Below are 19010 nucleotides of genomic sequence, written 5' to 3'. Positions count from 1 at the left end.
CCTTCAAAATTATTCTTCCTGGCCTGCTTAAGATGCTGATGTTATGGCATAGATATGCGTGACACAGGGTTCTCTTGAAATCAATCCAGACCCTCACATTCACTCTGGCCTCCTCCAGTAGGTGGTGCTGAGAAGTATTATTCTATTTAGCAATGGTAAATATTAAACCATCATATAACTTCTTTAGGGGCTTGAGCAAATTGACCTATTGTTAGCTCTTATGAAGTGTAGAATAAAAAAAAAACCTTAATACAATGCAATTTGCACGTACAGCTCAGTAGTAGAATAGAAACTATTATTTATCTGAAAGTGAGAAAATGCGTGTAAGCTTCTTGTTAGAATATCCTTAGAGTATGTATTAATATAGAGTAACTGTATGCATATATGTTTTTCTCCACAAAATGGTGATAGGGAGGGTTGCTCCCAAATTAATGGACATCCAACCTTATTTATTTTCAACAGGAGCGTTGGTAGATCAAGGTGTCTTTGAAGAGTTGGCTCGTGACTATGTTCCACAGCTTTACGACTGCATGCAGGACTTGGGTGTAATATCCACGATTTCCCTGTCCTGGTTCCTCACTCTCTTCCTCAGTGTAATGCCATTTGAGAGTGCAGTGGTGGTTGTGGATTGTTTCTTCTGTGAAGGAATAAAGGTGATATTTCAATTAGCGCTTGCTGTCCTCGATGCTAATGTAGACAAGCTGCTTAACTGTAAAGATGATGGAGAAGCCATGACAGTCTTGGGAAGGTATTTATTAAAGAAAATAAAGTATCTTGATTTTACTTTTCTTTTTGTTTAGTTTTCTGATTTGTGGTGTTTTATGTTGAAATGTAAACCTGTACAATACAGTAAATCTTTTACATGGTTATAGCCCCTTTTCACATATGCAAGGTATTCTTTATATTATCTTAAAATAATGTTAACTGGCCAAGAAGATATAAATTCTTCGTTCAAGACATTCAAAAAAGCTTCCCAAACTTGGTTATAGAACCTTATTTTGGTTGATTATTTTAGTTGATTACATGTTTTTCTGCTACTTCATCTTTTGCCTGCTACCTTTTAAATGCTGCAAAGGAAAAAGGTTTAATCTCAAGGGAAATTGTTTTGGGAAAGGCTTAAATGGAACTCTATAAAGAATTAGGTAGGCTCTTGAATAAATAGATTTCAGTGAAACAGGAGGCTGATACATAGGCTAGATGGAGTCGTTTAATACCATCTAATACAGCTGAATGCAGCCTCTAATTTCCTTCTGTTTGATAGCAGTGTTTAGTTTATAAGATGCCGCTGAAATTTTGGAAACTTTTCCTACTAAGTATCATTAGTGTAGACTTACTGAAGTCCATGTTTCCTTGGGATTAAAGACAACTGTGGTTGTATTTTGTCTCAAGGAAGCCTCAGTGATTGCTGAGGATTTAAGTGCTCTGCAGCTGCAGGGTAGAAGACCCTGCCCTACAGCAGCTGCACTGGTGGAAGGAACAAGCCTGTAAAGCCTCTTGCAGCAAGTCAAGCAGTAGTAGGACAGGGTCTTATGTAGACTGAAGCACACTGACCCTTGTTCCCGTGGTGTCGTACTTCCCTGGGAACATTCAAACAGCCAGAAGCAAACCTGTTCAGTAAGCCACTCCTTTGAGACTTTGAGCTATTTCTTGGTAAGGAATTACCAGGGTTACTTTAGCGCTCTCTGAGAAAAAGCAGTGTTTGGATTTGGCAAATTAGTGATGTCAAAAATCATGTAGCACATTACTAGAGAATGGCTTGATCAATTTTACATTAAATAATCTATATGTAACCCGTATTCTGTTAACCCTCAGCAGGGAGGGGGTACAAATGAATCTTGGGTTTCTGACTTTGTTGTGGTTTTTTTTTCCCCCACCAGGTATTTGGACAGCGTAACTAATAAGGACAGCACCCTTCCACCCATTCCTCATCTTCACTCACTGCTCAGTGATGACGTAGAGCCTTATCCTGAGGTGGATATCTTCAGATTAATCAGGTCTTCCTATGAGGTAGGAAAGGGTTTCTTCACAGGAGCTTGCCAACCCACACTAGTTTTGCTTTGTATGGGACTTTGATACTCGGATTTTTGATAGTCGATTTGATACTTTGGCTTTGCTTGGAACTGAATGAACGTAAAAGAAATACAGACTCATATCAGAAGCATGAAGTGGAGCAGGGGAGAGGAGTTAGTCCTTCTTTTTCTTTTTAATTGGGGCTACAGCATCAAAGGAGAAGCAGCCCATAAGCAAAAAGTGATTTACAAAGGCTGAACTTGTAATTCAGAAAAGGTTAATTCTCATTTGAGATTTTGTGCTTGTCCAAACTGAAATGTTAATGAAACCTATATGATTTCAGAAGAACTTTCTCTTTTCAGTGGACCTGTATTTATTTTACCTATTTTTTTTCAGCAGGTGCTAGTTATGACCGTTGGCCACCAGCTTCTGTATTACCACCAAAGCTAAAAAAATTGCCAGTGAAAGGAGCTGGTAATAACTGATTTCTGTAAAGCACAGGACAAAGCCTGCAAAAAAACCCTAAAATTTGCAAGCCAGTTTCATTGTCCTTAAATTTTAGAAGTAAGCCATCAGTTGAAATATCCCTGATGAACGCTGACTTACCTTTTCATCTCTGACATGATACCTCTTCCGCCACTGACATCTTTTTGCCTACAGGGAGGATGGGGAGAGGCTCTTTGTCAGGAAATGTGGTGATAGGACAAGGGGTAATGATTTTGAGCTGAGAGGAGATTTAGATTAGATAATAGGAAGAAATTTTTTCTCGTGAGGGCGGGGAGGCACTGGCACAGGTTGCCCTGGGAAGCTGTGGCTGGCTCACCCCTGGAGGTGTTCAAGGCCAGGTTGGATGAGGCTTTGAGCAACCTGGCCTAGTGGAGGGTGTTGGTGGGGCAGTTGGGAACTGGATGATCTTTGAGGTCCCATCTGACCCAAACTATTCTATGATTCTATGATAATTTTTAATAAAAATTAAAGAGTTGTTTTTCTTAATTTCCTTTTTTCCTTCCATTGATATGCAGAGTAAATTAGTGTTTTTAGCTCAAGATGCAGGTTCGTGCTTAGCAGCTGTTTCACAAAACATCCCTGCTTTAATAATATGATCTCTATTTATTGAGGAAGCAAGTAGTCCTTAGTGTATTCTATGCTGAAGGGCAAACTGAATTAAGTTAGATATATAGTTCTTCTCCTTCACGCAATGTTGTAATAAGGAGAAGGATGTTTATGTGAAATTCTGTTTCCCTTGTATTTTTCTGATTTCCTTATTGTGAAGACAGCTTCCATTAGCTTAACTGCTTTTAGTTGAATAGCCTGACTTAGTGCAGAGCCACTCTGTCTTTTGGGGACTCATGCAACACAGAACCCTTTAGCTCATTCTAGATAAAAAGCCAGCTGCACTTCAGTATATTTGGGCAAAACAAATAGTGTGGGGAATGAAGAACTGCGAGGAAGGCAGGAGCTGGTTGCAAAGAATTAGTTTCAGGGAAGTCATTGTTGTTGGTTGATTTGATTATTCGAAAAAACACCCAACAATTCAATCATACACTCAAGATAAAACACTTCAGCACATTTGTTATTCACTGACTGTTAACACTTCTCAATTAATTATGTGTAGTCGCTGCTGAGAGCAGTTATGTTAGCTTTGTTGCAACTACAAAGAGTGAAATACTGAGGAAGTGAGAAGATATTTGCTGCTTTCAGCATTTAAGCTATTAAATGTACTTGTTGAGTAACCATCAATTCTTAATCTTCGGTTCATTTATGGCCTACAGAAAAACGAAAACATAAAGCTGAAAAAATGCTTTGTCCTCCCTTAAACACACACACACACGAAAGGATAGTAAAATTTGGCCCTTGCAAACTGTCCTGGATATTTGTCGTGGGACTGTGATGAGTTTGAGAACTTGGTAAAGGCGTAGCTCTAGCAAAAGAACAATATTTGGATTGTATTATTAACAGCTACTTTCCAGCACTCTCTGGTCTTGTCCAGCTCTTAGGTAATCATGTCAGATACATATGTGGGAAGTCTCCAGTGAAAACTGAAGTGATACAGAGGAATTTTTTGGTAATTTAGTGATTAGCACCCCTCTCGGCGATGATATCAAACTGACTTTCTACTTTTAAAAGAGAAACATCCTTGAAAAAAAAGAATATACATAAGAAATACATCTTACCCTGCCAGTAATTTTCTCATTTACTAAAAATATTTAGTAAGAAATCTCTCAATCTTTTTGTTTAATTTTGCAATTGATTCAGAAGCCTGAGAGCCTGTTGTTATGATAATTACAATAGAAGTGACTGAAATAATGCCTAACCACATCAGCTTTAAAAGTCCTTCTGTACCTCATTAGCTGTCAGTGAACTGTAGACTAGGGTATCGAGAGCTGTTAGCGTTTAACTCCTTTGATTTGTGTGTCAGTTAATTTCTGAAAAAAAGGAGGCCTTAAATACCTAAGCTACATCTCTGGTAGTATCTGGATTTTGTCCATTTTCACTGAACGACTGACACTGTTGAAAGGTTTGATATGGTTTTGACCTAGAACAAGAGACACACTTCCAAAAATGCCTTGTATGATTTGAAAGTTAACATGGGCAAGGGACCATTCCCAGAAGGTAATCACATGCAGCCTTCCTCTTCCGTAAGGCTACATGAGTTTTAGTTGTATGGATGTGAACAAACGGTCTCATTTGGACTCAGACCAGAGAATAAGCCCTGATTGCTGAGATAGATGTGGCCTGAAAGCCACAAGAGACGTCTCTGTTTCAAGGTTTTGTGACCTCTGTGATGCTTTATATTCATGGACTTCTATCTAGATTCCATTTTTCCAAAAGACTTCTTTAGTTGCAAAGTATTCAAAGTACATGAAACATCTTTTTACTCACAAGGTGCATGATAAAGGTGCAAGTAGCATCACACACCTTTAGTGTTAACTTGATCACCCAAGAATGTGTGAACAAATTATGACCTGCTTGTCATGCACTTGCACTGGAAACATAAATCCCTCCTGTAGGAAAGTGTATCTTGCCACAACCTTCCAGTTTTATGTGCAACGTACCTGCTTTCTGGCTATTGTTCCTGCTGGTCATCTGTGCATGTCTAAGTATGCATTTGCAAGTGTTTTCATCTTATAGTTCACAAAAAGAATCCTTACGTATGACAACATGAAATACTATTCCTAGTAAATTTTCCCCTAGGATGCTTCTGTAGCATATGCTGGAACTCCCTGAGGCTGGTATGTGGATTGTGAATCAAACCCTAAGAAAATAAGACTTGTGCATTTTGGAGAGTCTTCTTCCTAATGGAAGTTGCATTCTCATGATCCTCATGAATGTAAGGGCTGCTGTACTGTCTGCGCTGTGACAAATCTAGTTGCTCCAAATATCTTCTCTCTATAGCAGTTGAGATTTTTCAGGGCAAGCTGAAATTAAACCCTGCTGAAGGAGTTATGAAACAATCTATTCATAGAGATTTGCCAAGGAAGAATGTTCTAACGACTGAGATTATGGTTTGAAATTTGAGGATTTGTAACTTAATACAATTTTTTTTTAAATTAAATGAAATGAAGTCATTAGGAAAAATAAAATTTGGTGATGTGTTCCTAAAGTCTTTAAATTTTTCATATGTTAGAAAAATGCCTTAATATCAGGTTTTTTTAAATATAACATTTGTGGTATATCACATAATTAAATCAATTTCTTAAATATATTAAAGGCAAAATAAATATTCCAAATATTAATGCATTGACTATCCTGTACTGCTTTTTCTCTTTTAAGAAATTTGGAAGTATCCGAGCAGATTTAATTGAACAGATGAGATTCAAACAAAGGCTGAAAGTTATTCAAACCCTTGAAGATACTACAAAGCGCAATGTGGTAAGTACTGAAATAATGTTCTTCTCAAAGATTAAGATCAGTCAGTTTCTGAAATCAAAATCGGCTTTTCAATGAGACGTGGATTTCAAACACATAACTGTTGCTGTTATGTTTCAAAAGGTACGAACTATTGTGACAGAGACTTCTTTTACTATCGATGAACTGGAGGAACTGTATGCTCTTTTCAAGGTAAAGTTAAGTGAAGATAAGATCATGTCTCTGCAGGAAATAGAAATGTTGATGTGTTTTATAGGGCTTTTTCTTTTCTAAAGACCAGGTGGAGTATAAGAATTACTTATGATCAGGTATCTTAATACAAATTAGAATCAGCTGCTGTGTTATTGGATATAGGAAAAAAAACAAACCACAACCTGTTTTTAAAAGCTCAGGAAATAAATAATTTACTAAATGATTTGTGGTAGGACTAGGGGCGATGGGTATAAATTGGAGAGGGCAGATTTAGACTAGACATGAGGAAGAATTTCTTCGCCTTGAGAGCGGTGAGGCACTGGCCCAGGTTGCCCAGGGAAGCTGTGGCTGCCCCATCCCTGGAGGTGTTCAAGGCCAGGTTGAATGGGACCTTGGGCAGCCTGGTCTGGTGGGAGGTGTCCCTGCATGGCAGGGGGAGTGGAACTAGTTGATCTTTAAGGTGCCTTCCAACCCAATCTAATCTATGATTCTATGATTTGTCCATGGAAAAAAATAATAAACTGGTGAAAACTATAGTAACAAAAAAGTGAGTATATAGATAGGTTTCTGATCAGTCTTTAGGAACTTGCATATGTTTGTCTTGGAACCAAGTTTTAGAATGTGGCACAGACTACAGATAATTCTCTTATCTCACACAGTTAATACTTTCCATATCACAGTAGCTGATTTTTGGCATTGTTAATGTTTTAATGTATGCTGTGTTACATGGAAATTTAGTGTCACAAAGTTGATGTGTCCTGTAAGTTCATTGTACAGCAATACTGTTAGATCCACAAATTTAAAGATGAGCAGTTAAAATACTTTAGCTTCAGCTTCATCCCTTAAAACAACATACTTTCTTTCTCTGTTTTGTTATAACGGAGATTTTTTGGTATAACATGAAGAATTTCTTTCCTTTCAATTTCCTGTGTGTAATGACAGGTCTTGTAACTGTCCAAATCCTACAGTGCCTTCTTTCAGTCTTCTGTGGAATTGGTAAGACAGTCAGGCAGTCCCTCCCCAGTTGTTCACTGTGTGGTGATAGGATCTCTTTCTCTCAGCTTCTAAATCATTTTGAATTGGATTGGACCACAACCAGCTCCAGAACTTTCACTGACTTCAGTAAGACTGAAAGAACTTTATATAATTATATATATGTGTATTTTTGAGACTATACAGTTCAGCAAAAAGTATTTCAAATAAACAGCTATTTTCATATGCCCTGACATTAAAGATTTCATTAAACCCCCCTTTCTGACTTGACTGTATGGTGAGATTGAAAGGTGTGACTAAGTGCAATAAGCCTGTGCATATACACAAGTCACAGCTGCTTACTGCTCTGTTCAAGACAGATATTTCATGTTTCATCTGCCTGGGAGGCATAAAACAGTTTTACTTTATCTTCTTTTACTGTAGAAGAATGTCTTTTTGTGCTGGTTAGAGGAAAGAACTCTTGCAGAAATGTGAGAGCTGAGTAGATGGAAATACATCTGCTAGTCTTTTGTGATTTTAAGAATGAATGTACGAGTTGTTTGGATTTTTTGATCATTGACAGCAATGAGTTGTTTACAGAGGTAACAGCGATCTCACAGCATTTGCCTTCTGTTCAGGCAGAACATCTGACTAGCTGCTACTGGGGAGGAAACAGCAATGCTATCGACCGGCATGATCCCAGCCTGCCTTATCTGGAGCAGTACCGTATTGACTTTGAGCAGTTCAAGGGGATGTTTGCTCTCCTCTTTCCTTGGGCGTGTGGAACTCATTCAGATGTATTAGCTGCGCGCTTATTCAGGCTTCTTGATGAAAATGGAGACCTGCTCATCAACTTCCGTGAATTCGTCTCTGGGCTTAGTAAGAATTCACAGTACACTCAAAATAATCTGACCAAAATGGCTTGTTTCTAAAGGGGAGACAGTCCTTCAGAAACACGGATGTTTTATTAGCTGTCATATAATGAGTCTGAGTTGAACATACACCAATTTGTCTGTCACCATTGTTTTAAGAGCTGTTCATGCTACCGTTGAGTTTATTTTATTTTGCAGTTCCCACTGGGGCTTAGGCTGGTCTCAGTAGGTGCATCCACATTAGTCAGCGGTCTGTCACACTCAGGAACTGCACATCCAGTAGGATCTGGGGATTTTCCTGACAGCTAACTCTCAACATGAAAATAACCTGCAACTTGTGTGCTTAATGATGTTGTTACTTCTAATGGAAGTATTTCTTGTGGGAATTTATAACTTTTGTCAGTGCTACCAGCTCTGGAAAGGGGAGAGAGGCAACATTTTCTCCTTTGATTGTTCAGGAAGAATACTTCTGAAAAATTTATGTACACATTTAAGGGGCAGGGGAAGGATAGAGTGAGGATGCTAGTTTTGTTTGCCCCTAAATAAAAGTGCTTCTCTTCAGAAGTGTGCTGACACCTCCCATACATGTTTCTCTCTGTGGGAGAGGAATGTGTCACATCTCATGGTACATGCAGTGAGAGGTGCTACCTATATTATTGCTGAAATCAATAACCAAGACTGCAGACAGAGGGAGAGCAGGCTGGAAGTCACCTGAAGAGGAGAGAGTGGAGGTGCGGGTCAGATAAGGAGGCTGAACGTTGTTAATGAAGATTATGGCTCATGCAAGTCTTGAAGAAGCAAGAGTTCAAGGCATGGAAGTCAATATCTCAAGAAAGGGAAGGTACAGGCCCCAGAACTAGCAGGAAGAAGCAAAGACAAGGCAGGACCTGGCCACCCCTTTTCTTGTATATATCGGGAATTATTCCCTGTGAGTGACCAACATCTCGCCATCTCTCGTGATATTTCATGACAACCTGATATTGCCTCTAGCTTTACATTTTGATCCTTTTTGAGAGAGGAAAGGTTTCCCAATCTGGTTTTCAGCAACTCTCTGTAATGGTATTTTTAAGCATTAGGGCTCCAAAAGCAGCTGTGTATTAAAACCTCTGTAAGGCAGTGGTTTTGCAGGTGCAAAATAGCGTTGTGACGGGAAAACTGATTGCTCACTTACCCTTCACACCACCAAAAAAACCACTGCTTCCTATGATGCAATTCTGAATTGTATTTGACAACCTGTTTGCCTGGTAACTTAATGGAGTTTTGAGACATGACCCACGGATTAAAGAAGAGACATGACCCCTCCTATTTACAGGATACCGTTAATAACAAGCAACAGGCTGTTGGTTGAGATAGAATTATTTTTTTTAGAACCAATAATGATTTATAAGAACAAGGAACAGTGTTGAGTGCTGTGAACAAAATTGGATGTAAAATACACAAATGTGGCTATAAGCCAATGTGACAGAGCTAAAATCTTCCTTGAGCTATGCAATGAAAAGTGCTCATTCTGCAAAAACATGGGTTTTTTTCAGAAACTAAGCCCAAAGGCATAGGCAAAGCTTGACAACGTTTTTTTTAAAGAAAGTTAACTCCTCCAACCCCTTTCTTGTTTAAGAAGCACATGAACGGTAGCAAGGGCAACACAGTCAACAAAAACAACATGGGATTTGTTTGAGCATATTTCACCATGCCCTAGGACACAAACAGCAGCTGCTTCAGTCTGCCTCACCAACCCAATATGCCTTGGCTAAGAAAGTCTCCTAAATGAGGAATGTCTTCTGTTGGAGCAAGATGCATCTGCTCGTCAGGGGAGTGTGTTGTCTCTTCTCGTGTCTGTACTAGAGAGCATGGTCAGAGGATGGGCATTCTGGATGTGACCTGTGGGCACCATCCTCTCTCTCCTTACTGTGTTTAGACAGCAGTATTGGACTTGGGCCAGTTTGTCTTTCTAATAGGAAGTGTCTTATTCAAGTACTTCTTAGGCATGACCTATCTCAGAGGATGCAATCATGGCACCTGAAACATTTCCTTTCACAACTCTCTTTCAATCGTCTTGTTGCCTGTAGCCATAAAGATCTGCTCCTTCAAAACCGCTCTTTGATGCCACTGACTCCTTGCAGGAGCTCTATGAAGAGAAGGTAAAAAGGTGCTGTGTGTCCCAGCATCACTCATGGCCCTTTCTTCTGTGTCAGCATGAAATCCTTGGGATATGAGTGTGCTGTAATTGCACCTGGGAATCTCCACTATCTTTTCATAGCCTCTGCAGCAAACAGCTCAAGAACCTCCTAATTCAGGTGCCTCTAGAGCCTCAATGGAGCACAAATGGAACAAACTGGCATAGTTTTTGATATGTTAACTCTGTGACGTGTTACTGCAAGTTCACATAAAGGAATGGTCTTGTTTATTTCACTCTAGGAGCATGCTGCTCAGAAAGGGTTGTTAGCCTTGGTTATGAGCCATTTGAGGTATTCACTCATACTCACACCTGCACCTCTATTGTTGACTCAGGATCCCAATAAGCTAAGAGCTAAGAGACTTTTCCACGTCGATTGAAAGTGGCCTCCTGCCTCTCATCACATTTTTGCCATCCTTCTCGGAGCATGCGGCCCTTCCACATCTTCAGGCACTGCTGGTGACTGCAGCACACACAGAAGCCTCGTGCAAAAATCAACACCGTGAAAAACTGTTTCTCAAGATGTACCTAAATGTATATTTTTATTCTGAAAGCAACTTTTTCTGCAAGCAGAGTGTTAACCTCACCACTCCTCGGATCTTTTCAGGGAGCTAAATGCTGTACAAACACTCCACACCCCTTCACCTGTGTTCAAGAGAGGGGCAACTGAAGCCAATGCTTATGTTGCTGCTAAGTTTTTTGGGTTTTATTTTTTAGCACTAGAATGAAGTTGTAAGATGTTTAATTACTTTCTTAATGGCGACAAGGGGGCAAACTGCGCATATAGGACATTATGCCCAGAAAAGACAAACACCTGCGTAGTGTTGAAAGAAGAAGAACAATCAGAAAGGGGTCTTGGTGAAGGTTGGTCCTAGTCATTCCATGAAAAGGAGCGTGGTGATCAACCCTTGTGAGGGGTAAGAGGAGGTGTGTGTGAGGACATTGGTTGCAGCATGAAGGTGACAGCTTTCACTGTCACTGTTTCAGGTTGAAAGAGTCAAAGGGTGTAGTCATGCTCTCTTCCAAGCACAGTTTTTTCTTTCACCACAAAGTAAATTTAAAATTTCTGGATAAAAACTGGTGATGCACTATCTGAGATTCATACTGCAAAAAGACAAGACTTGTTGAAAGTTGTTGAAGGTTTTAAGACCTGTGACTCCAGAGTGCCAAGGAAGGAAGTATTTCTGGTAGTGACTAGGAATGTGAATTCTCCTCAAGTCTTGACGCAGGGAGACGAACATGTGGCACTGGGTACCCCGTGCCATGTATCCTGTTTCAGTGGATGCCTCCCTAGCAGTTTCTGGAAGATGCAGAACTGCAGCCCATTTTCTAGTTTGATTGTTTCACGTCGTCTTTAGCAGTTGGACACTTTCTATTCTACCTGGGTTCATAACCTAAGACATGGTTTCACCCGAAGAGAGTGTTATCTGCATGGCATGGCACACCAGATAGGAACATAAGGAAGTTTTGTGCTTAAGGACCAAGTTGAATGCAAAATGGCTAATATAGATGTGCTCAATTCTATATTATTGTAGTCTCGAGCTTTAAGGTAGGCTGTGATTGTTAGTATTTGCCAAGCCATGCTTCACAGCTCACATAGCAGAGGTAAGTTGACATGGTAGCCTGTTAGCTAAAATAAATCTCTCCATGATCTAATTAACAAAATTTAATTCATTTATTTATGAATTACATGTCATAATTAAGATTTATGAAGAAGTCTGATTATTGGTTATTTCAGTACTTTAAAATTAGCTAGCTTAATTACTTGGCATGAGGGGTTACAATAGACTCATTGAATTTCATACAGCTAATTGCGTAGACCAGAAAGGAATAGGGGTTGAGATGGATAAATCACTAGATTTATGTGATAAATGCTGTTTTCTTGAATTTCTCTCTTTTTTTTTTTTCCTGGTAAATATGTTATTTTTATAAACCATATGATGTTGTTATTGGATCCTCAGATGAGAAATTTTGAAGTCCACGCAAAAAGTTCATCTTAACTTTCAGCTGGAGGCCTTTCTGAGTGGTAATGTGATGATCACAGATCATTTTTGAACATTATAAAATAGATATGTAATGAAGGGCCCAAGGTCAAAATACAAAATTCAGGGTAAAGGGGTATGTGTTCTCTTGCTCTTTCTGCTGCAAACTGTATGATCTTAGAAGTCAAGTGACTGCCTTATGATTTCAAGCTGTAAAGGGACTACAGTGCTTCCCAGAGCAAAGATAGTAGCATCTAAATCAGAATACTGTAGTAATAATAAATAGAAAGGCATTGGATACTGAGTGTTAACTTGCTGTATATAATACTGTTTAGGTGCAGCATGCCATGGAGATCTTACGGAGAAGCTGAAGCTACTGTATAAAATGCACGTTTTGCCTGGTAAGTAAATGATGTTAAAATAGCTGTCACCTAGTTGAGAACAGAAATTTGGAGCAGAGTTGTTTATGTCTAGCTTTCCCAATTAAAAATTAATTTGTGTGAATTACTGTAGCTGTTAATGCAGCAGCAAAGTACAAGAACTCCTGCCATAACCAGACACAGATTTGGAAAGTCTGAAAGCACCCGTGCAGCCCTCTATTGCTCCAGCCACTGTTTAGCTGGGGTTGGTGGCATCCCCCACACATAACAAATACAGTATTCTCCAGCATTTGTTACCATCACTTTATGTAACAGTGAAGCAAGCTTAAAATGTTCCTGCATGCCCTGACTACTTGTTTCTGTGTCCAAGCTTTCTGCTTGATTTCCCCTGTGGGCTGATACAACTGCTTACAGAGGAAAGCTCTAGATCATTTCATAGACATGCTTTCCAGGTAGCTTTACAATCTGTTGGGCTCAGCTAAATGCGAAAGGCAGTTCAGCGTGGAGAGGGGACAGAAACATCTCAAAATAGGTTTTCCCCTGAAGAAAGTAATGTCCTCCCTGGCTTGCCACATGTGCCATAAAAAAACCTGTTGCCGTCCTCACTGAATCTGCAATTTAAGTATGCTGCAACTGTTTGAGTAGTTTAATTCTTGTAGAATTGTTGAATCATTAAGGTTGGAAAAGACCTCTAAGATCTTCCAGTCCAACTATCATCCCAGCACCACTGTGCCTACTAAACCATGTCCTGAAGTGCCACATCTACATGTTTTTTGAACACCTCCAGGGATGGAGATTCCACCGCTTCCCTGGATGGCCTTTTCCAATGCTTCACCGCTCTTTAAGTAAATAATTGTTTTTTCTAATATCCAATCTAAGCCTCCCCTGGTGCAACTTGTGGCCATCTCCTCTCATCGTATTGTTTTTTGCTTGGGAGGAGAGACCAACACCCGCCTTACACATTTACATCTTCTGGTAAAGTTATCTAAAGGTTTGAAAGGACATTTACCTCCAAGTGCTTTGAACATGTCTCCCTAATTGCTCTCAGCCAACTGTGCTGGAGGTAGGCTTGAGTGATTTGCTAATTTAACTGTGAAAACGTACAGTTTTATTGAACTATTGCAGAAGACATCCATTTTTAAGAATGCACCTTCTGGTATTCAGAGACTGGTAAGCTCGTACTGAACCATGACAGACTGTTTCCAGCTAGGAAAGCATTCATACCCTATTTGGGACACGCTGAGCTGCACAGAAGAAAGTAATGAAAGTAGACATGGGAAGATGGGCAAGCCAGCCTCTGAAGGCAAACAGCTGCTTGCTAGTCAGACAATATTGGATATCAGGGGGGAGATAGTACGGGTCTAGGTGTTCATCTCCTGTGAGGTGAAAAAAGGCAATTCCTAATCCATCACATCCTCATACTTTTACTTTGTTGTTTTACTTCTTTTGCATTCTAAACGTATCAATGAAAATCTACTCTAATCTTTAATTAAAGGGTGGAATTTTTAATGGAAGAATTTTATTATATTGCTTAGATCCATCCCCTGAGCAAGAAGAGCCAGATTCTGCTTTTGAAGCTACTCAGTACTTCTTCGAAGACATCACACCAGAATGTACACACGGTAGGCATCTTTTGTCTCAGGCATGCAAAGATGAGGTAATGCGTTTCAGATAACATGTCTTTTTAGGGAGCTGCTTTTTTATCGGTTTAAACTTCGTAAGTGACATATTCTCTGTGCAAACAAGTATGTAGTCTTTGTTTGTACTTCGATATCCTTAGAGGTGGAGGCATGTGTACATGAAGAACTCCCCCAGGCTGTGCATTGCAGGAGTACTCTCAGAACAATGTCATCAGGGTGCTGATGGCAGGGGGAATGAAGGTTGTTTGAAAATACAGCTAAGAATTAATAGACTAGAGATGGCAATTTTAAGGTCTGATAGATAAAAGAAGATACACTAATATAATCACCAAACACATGTCATGCTAGAAGCTGTTTGTGTTGCGGTAACACAGGCTGATCATTGTACCACACAAATGAAACCTAAGATGGTCTCTGTCTTAGTATTTATATTATTAATTATATGGACTTTGTCAGCAGATTTAAGGATAAGCAACAATCATCATTTAGTTCTGTCCTTTATACTTTGCATTTTCTGCAGTGTGAACATGTTCTTTATTTTGCACTGTACACATGAAAAATATGTGTCTAAAATCACATGGATCTTTCTTTTCCCTGCCCCTCCACTTCCTAGTTGTTGGCCTAGACAGCAGGAACAAACGAGGAGCAGATGATGGGTTTGTTACAGTGAGTCTGAAAACAGACAAAGGTATGCATGGTGTGTCCATTTGAATTACATCTTTCACTTCTTGTAAAGATGCTCCTTTTGAAAATGGAAAAAAAAGGTATTAATTTAAGGTTTCCTTATGGACTTTCCCTGCCTCTCTGGGTAATTTGTTGACAACAGGCAAGAAAAGCTCACAAGAGAATCGGAATTATCTGAGAATGTGGAGCCAAGAGAATAAATCCAAAGCAAAAAATGCAAAGGACTTGCCCAAACTGAATCAGGTACTTCTGCTGCCACTTACTTATTTTTCGTTCACTTTAAACTTTCGTCACATACCTATAAATATTCAGTATATTAACACTGAATACAGGTTTTATTTTGAGGCAGGTACTTTTTTACTAGAGAAGCGGTCAGCTGAATACAAAATTTAGTTGTTTTCAATGTGCCGTAACTGGCATTCAGCTGCCAAAACATCCTAAAAATGAGATACATACATATAGAAATGATAACATATTATTTTGATCTCAAGACAGAGGGTGATATGACACTCAGTAACACCAGCAAGCTCACGGTGTCTGATACGCATTACCTGAAAGAAGCATTTTATCTTTTGGTTTTTATACTGTCAGTCTCATTCCCCTTAGATCCATAGCTGCTCTAGGGAGGAGGAGACCCACTGGGAGAACTTTCCTCCCGAGCACACAGGGAAGGTTTATTCCCTGTAGAACAGTGCTTCTTACTTAAGGTAGCCCTAAGGAACTCCTTCCTATTTCGTTCCTGAGTTTTGAATTCCACAAACCTCGCATCCAATAAAGTTACCACCGTGAATTAAGAGAGTGCTGCAGGCCTCTTATTTCATTTGTCGTTTCTTTTCCTTAGTTGTATCAGACCCTTAGTTAGGCTTAACATCATTCCTACAAGAAAACCCTCCAAAATGAATACTAGGTGTCTTGCTCCTAACCCGCTGTTGCCCTCCTGTGGCTGCAGAGAAACAGATTTGTCATATGTTGGAAGAAACATCCAGTAGTTTATTCTGGGTGGCTTTGATAGAGGCAACGCATCTAGCTATCCATAGAAAATGTTTTCTAGACTGCACCTAGATTAATTCTATTTACAGTTTAATCACACAAACTATTGTGCCATACCTCTGTTCCAGACTTTGATGTAGTAGATCTCAGTCTGATCTGTTCCCAGCTCTCTCATTGATGATGTTTCCTTCTTCTGTGTTTAGGGCCAGTTCATTGAACTGTGCAAAACTATGTACAATATGTTCAGTGAAGACCCCAATGAACAGGATCTGTACCATGCTACCGCTGCTGTGACGAGCTTGCTTTTGGAGATAGGTGAGGTTGGTAAGCTCTTCAGTGCGCAGCCCACAAAAGAGACAGACGGCAGTAGTAACAGCTGCAGCAAAACCATTCAGAGTGAGCTGTTTCAGAAGAAAGAGCACCAGCAGTACCCCCTCGAGCAGCACAAGACGTTCCAAAGCAACCTTGTCACCAACGATGAGGAGTCCGTTTGCGCTGACAGCGCCCTGGGCATGCAGATGGAAGACATTAAGCTCGAAGACTCTCCCAGGGACAACGGAGCCTGTTCTTCCATGCTCATTTCTGATGATGATACGAAAGATGATAGTTCGATGTCCTCCTACTCAGTACTGAGCGCAGGGTCGCATGAAGAAGAAAAGCTGCACTGTGAGGACATCGGTGAAGACACCGTTTTGGTGCGGAGCAACCACACCACTTCTCTTCGTAGGAGCACTAGCATCGACAGAGACTGGGCCATTACCTTTGAACAGTTTTTAGCTTCTCTTTTGACTGAGCCAGCGCTGGTTAGGTACTTTGACAAGCCCGTGTCCATGATGGCTAGGATTACTAATGCTAAAAATGTAAGGATGATGGGTAAACCAATAACCTCAGCCAGTGACTATGAAATCTCTACTATGTCGGGATAAAAGGAAGTCGGTTTTTTAATTTATTTTTTTTTTATTCTGTATTTATTAGTACCTGGCACAGGCCCTGGTATTTTCAAAACTTGATTGTTTTCACTAATGTGAAAATGTTGGGGTGCAAACTTAACTATCTTGAAATATAATCACTCTTCAGTGGGAAATGTTACACAAATGCAAATACAGAAAAAAAAATAACAGTTGTCAGTGAAGTGTGTGTATTATTAACCTTGCTGTCAATATAAAATGGTAAAGATTAGTTCTTAATTTCTAAATGTAAACCTAATGCCGATATTTATGTGCATTTTTAAAATAGACCTATATAGAGATCTGATTTGGGGGGGGGGGAAAATAAAACTGGAAGTACCTAAAATTTAAAGGGACACTGTCAGCCTGAGTAGGTGCTCAGGTGAAATTAAGTTCCAGGCAACATCGCTGAAGGAGAATTCTATTCCACGTGACTTTTTTTTTCCAAGTAGGATAATGGCTTTTAACATATGCTTCCATTTTATTTGTTTGACTGTATGAAAGATCCCTTCAGTGAGACCTGCCTGGCTCCTAACTTCCTCTGCTTGAGACTGAGAGGCTCAAATAGAAGTGAAAAAGCACCTCCTGAGCCTGGCTGGCACATCAGGCAAATGTGGTTAAATGGGATGATTTCTGCTGTGACAGAAGGCAGAGCTCATTTGCCTTTCCCTGGGTTCAGTAGCCTCTGTCTGCACCCAACCCAGCAGAGAGAAAGCCCTTTCCCAGCTATGGCCACCAAAGAATGATCCAGCATGACTGCTGGAGCTGTGTTCCTGACCACCAGTGGACATGGAAGCTTTGCCAGTGCACTCCAAAGGCAGCGTCTCCAGTCCCAGAATGGATTGTGGATTCCTTTTTTAAAAATTGAAACCTGTTTTTAAAAGTGGAATTAATTAATTATATATATATATATATACACACTCCTAAGGCTGGATCTACAGCATATATAGCTTAGCTCTTAAAACTAACCTTTACCACCAACCTATTATATCCTTGTTAGCGTAAGAAAATAAAACCCTGTAATGTCTAAGTCTTCATTTACAACAGTGTAAAGTAGCAGTAATGAACAAAATCTGCAAGATAATATATCTGAATGTTTAAGTCTTACTGAGAACACTGTCACTTTATATAAAATTAATAGTATCCTGTATCAACTTACTGAATATTATGTTAAAATGAAAATGGGAGCACCTGCACTTTGAATCCTTGCTTCTTTTATACCAATATTCAGGATTTTTTTTTAATTTTATTAGCTGGTTTTTAATTCATATTTGTTCCGTCCAGGATTACGCCCACATGTCTCATCTTTATTTGCTGTTCTGAGAGTATTTTCTGTACAATCCTGTTGATTTTTTTATACTCCTGTATATTGCATCCATGTAACTTGCAGGGTTTTTAGCAGAAGCTATGTTTAATTCTTTTGTTTTAAAAGAATGCTTTGAAACTGTTCAGTGAAGTGGTTTTTGACCACAAATAGGTAACGTGAACAAATAAAGTACACTCTGCACAGATTAAAGTCATGCTAGAGGGAGAAGTAAGTGATTGTCTTTAATTGCACAGACAGATTACTTTGGATCTTCAACACCAGGCTTCAGAGCAAAAATATTTGTCGTTTCCATGCCTAGTTTTACACCTCAATGTGTTCAAATCCATCTGCAACAAGTAACATGTGGAAGCTTCTCTCACACTGCCCAATTTCATTAAACAATTTTCCCTGCTATGCTCACATTTGGTGACAACAGTTGTTACTACTTTTAGGACCCCCCCAGGTATTTTATGACCCATCTGTGCTTTCCTGTAGCTCACCAGGCACATCCTTAAGCCTTTAAATATTAGAATGTGTTTTACAGGGTACCAGTAAGCTGCAATGTCAGCTTCAAACCCACAGCACTGATAGAACCAACAGGGATGTGCTCTATTCAGTGAATTATATTTTTGAACCTTACCATTTATTTGTGGGTATATAAAATTAATTTGCAAAACATGGCTGTTAATTTCTAAGCCCTGCTCATGTATCCCTTCTCTTAGTCAGCTCACTGATGATTTTTTTTAACTTTGTTGGGAGTTCTCTTCCTTACAATTTAGCTCGTATGTGGGTTACATATAACATTCTGAAAAAGTAATACAGTCTGCATATGTGGATTGGTTTACAAGTGTATCAAATACTGATATTCATTTGAAGCCATAACCACTGCTTTGAGGAATATGACTTTGTTTTAACTTAAGATGCCAAGACCAGAGTTGGGTGCTTTATCGCAATGCCTGGCTGCTGAATAACCTGTCGCAGAAGTCTTCAGC

The 19010-nt window shown here is 39.5% G+C and overlaps 1 protein-coding gene across 2 annotated transcripts in view; it reads left to right on the top strand.

Moving 5' to 3' along the window:
* The window catches only part of TBC1D9 (TBC1 domain family member 9), a 51734-nt gene extending 34707 nt beyond the window's left edge, over positions 1-17027 (top strand). The window contains exons 12-21 of one of the 2 annotated variants that reach the window (XM_069855272.1): positions 463-748; positions 1878-2007; positions 5785-5883; positions 6004-6072; positions 7683-7923; positions 12407-12472; positions 13987-14073; positions 14705-14779; positions 14918-15018; positions 15969-17027. In XM_069855272.1, the coding sequence (XP_069711373.1) occupies positions 463-748; positions 1878-2007; positions 5785-5883; positions 6004-6072; positions 7683-7923; positions 12407-12472; positions 13987-14073; positions 14705-14779; positions 14918-15018; positions 15969-16691 (1877 nt within the window). In that variant the 3' untranslated portion in view covers positions 16692-17027. The remainder of the gene's footprint in view (positions 1-462; positions 749-1877; positions 2008-5784; positions 5884-6003; positions 6073-7682; positions 7924-12406; positions 12473-13986; positions 14074-14704; positions 14780-14917; positions 15019-15968) is intronic. The other variant, XM_069855273.1, reaches the window with a different exon arrangement.
* Positions 17028-19010: the final 1983 nt, after the last annotated feature.

This window comes from Phaenicophaeus curvirostris, chromosome 4 (assembly GCF_032191515.1).
Source record: "Phaenicophaeus curvirostris isolate KB17595 chromosome 4, BPBGC_Pcur_1.0, whole genome shotgun sequence".
Lineage (NCBI taxonomy): Eukaryota > Metazoa > Chordata > Aves > Cuculiformes > Cuculidae > Phaenicophaeus > Phaenicophaeus curvirostris.
The sequence above is the reverse complement of the archived record's forward strand: the minus strand, read 5'-3'. Positions and strand labels throughout refer to the sequence as shown.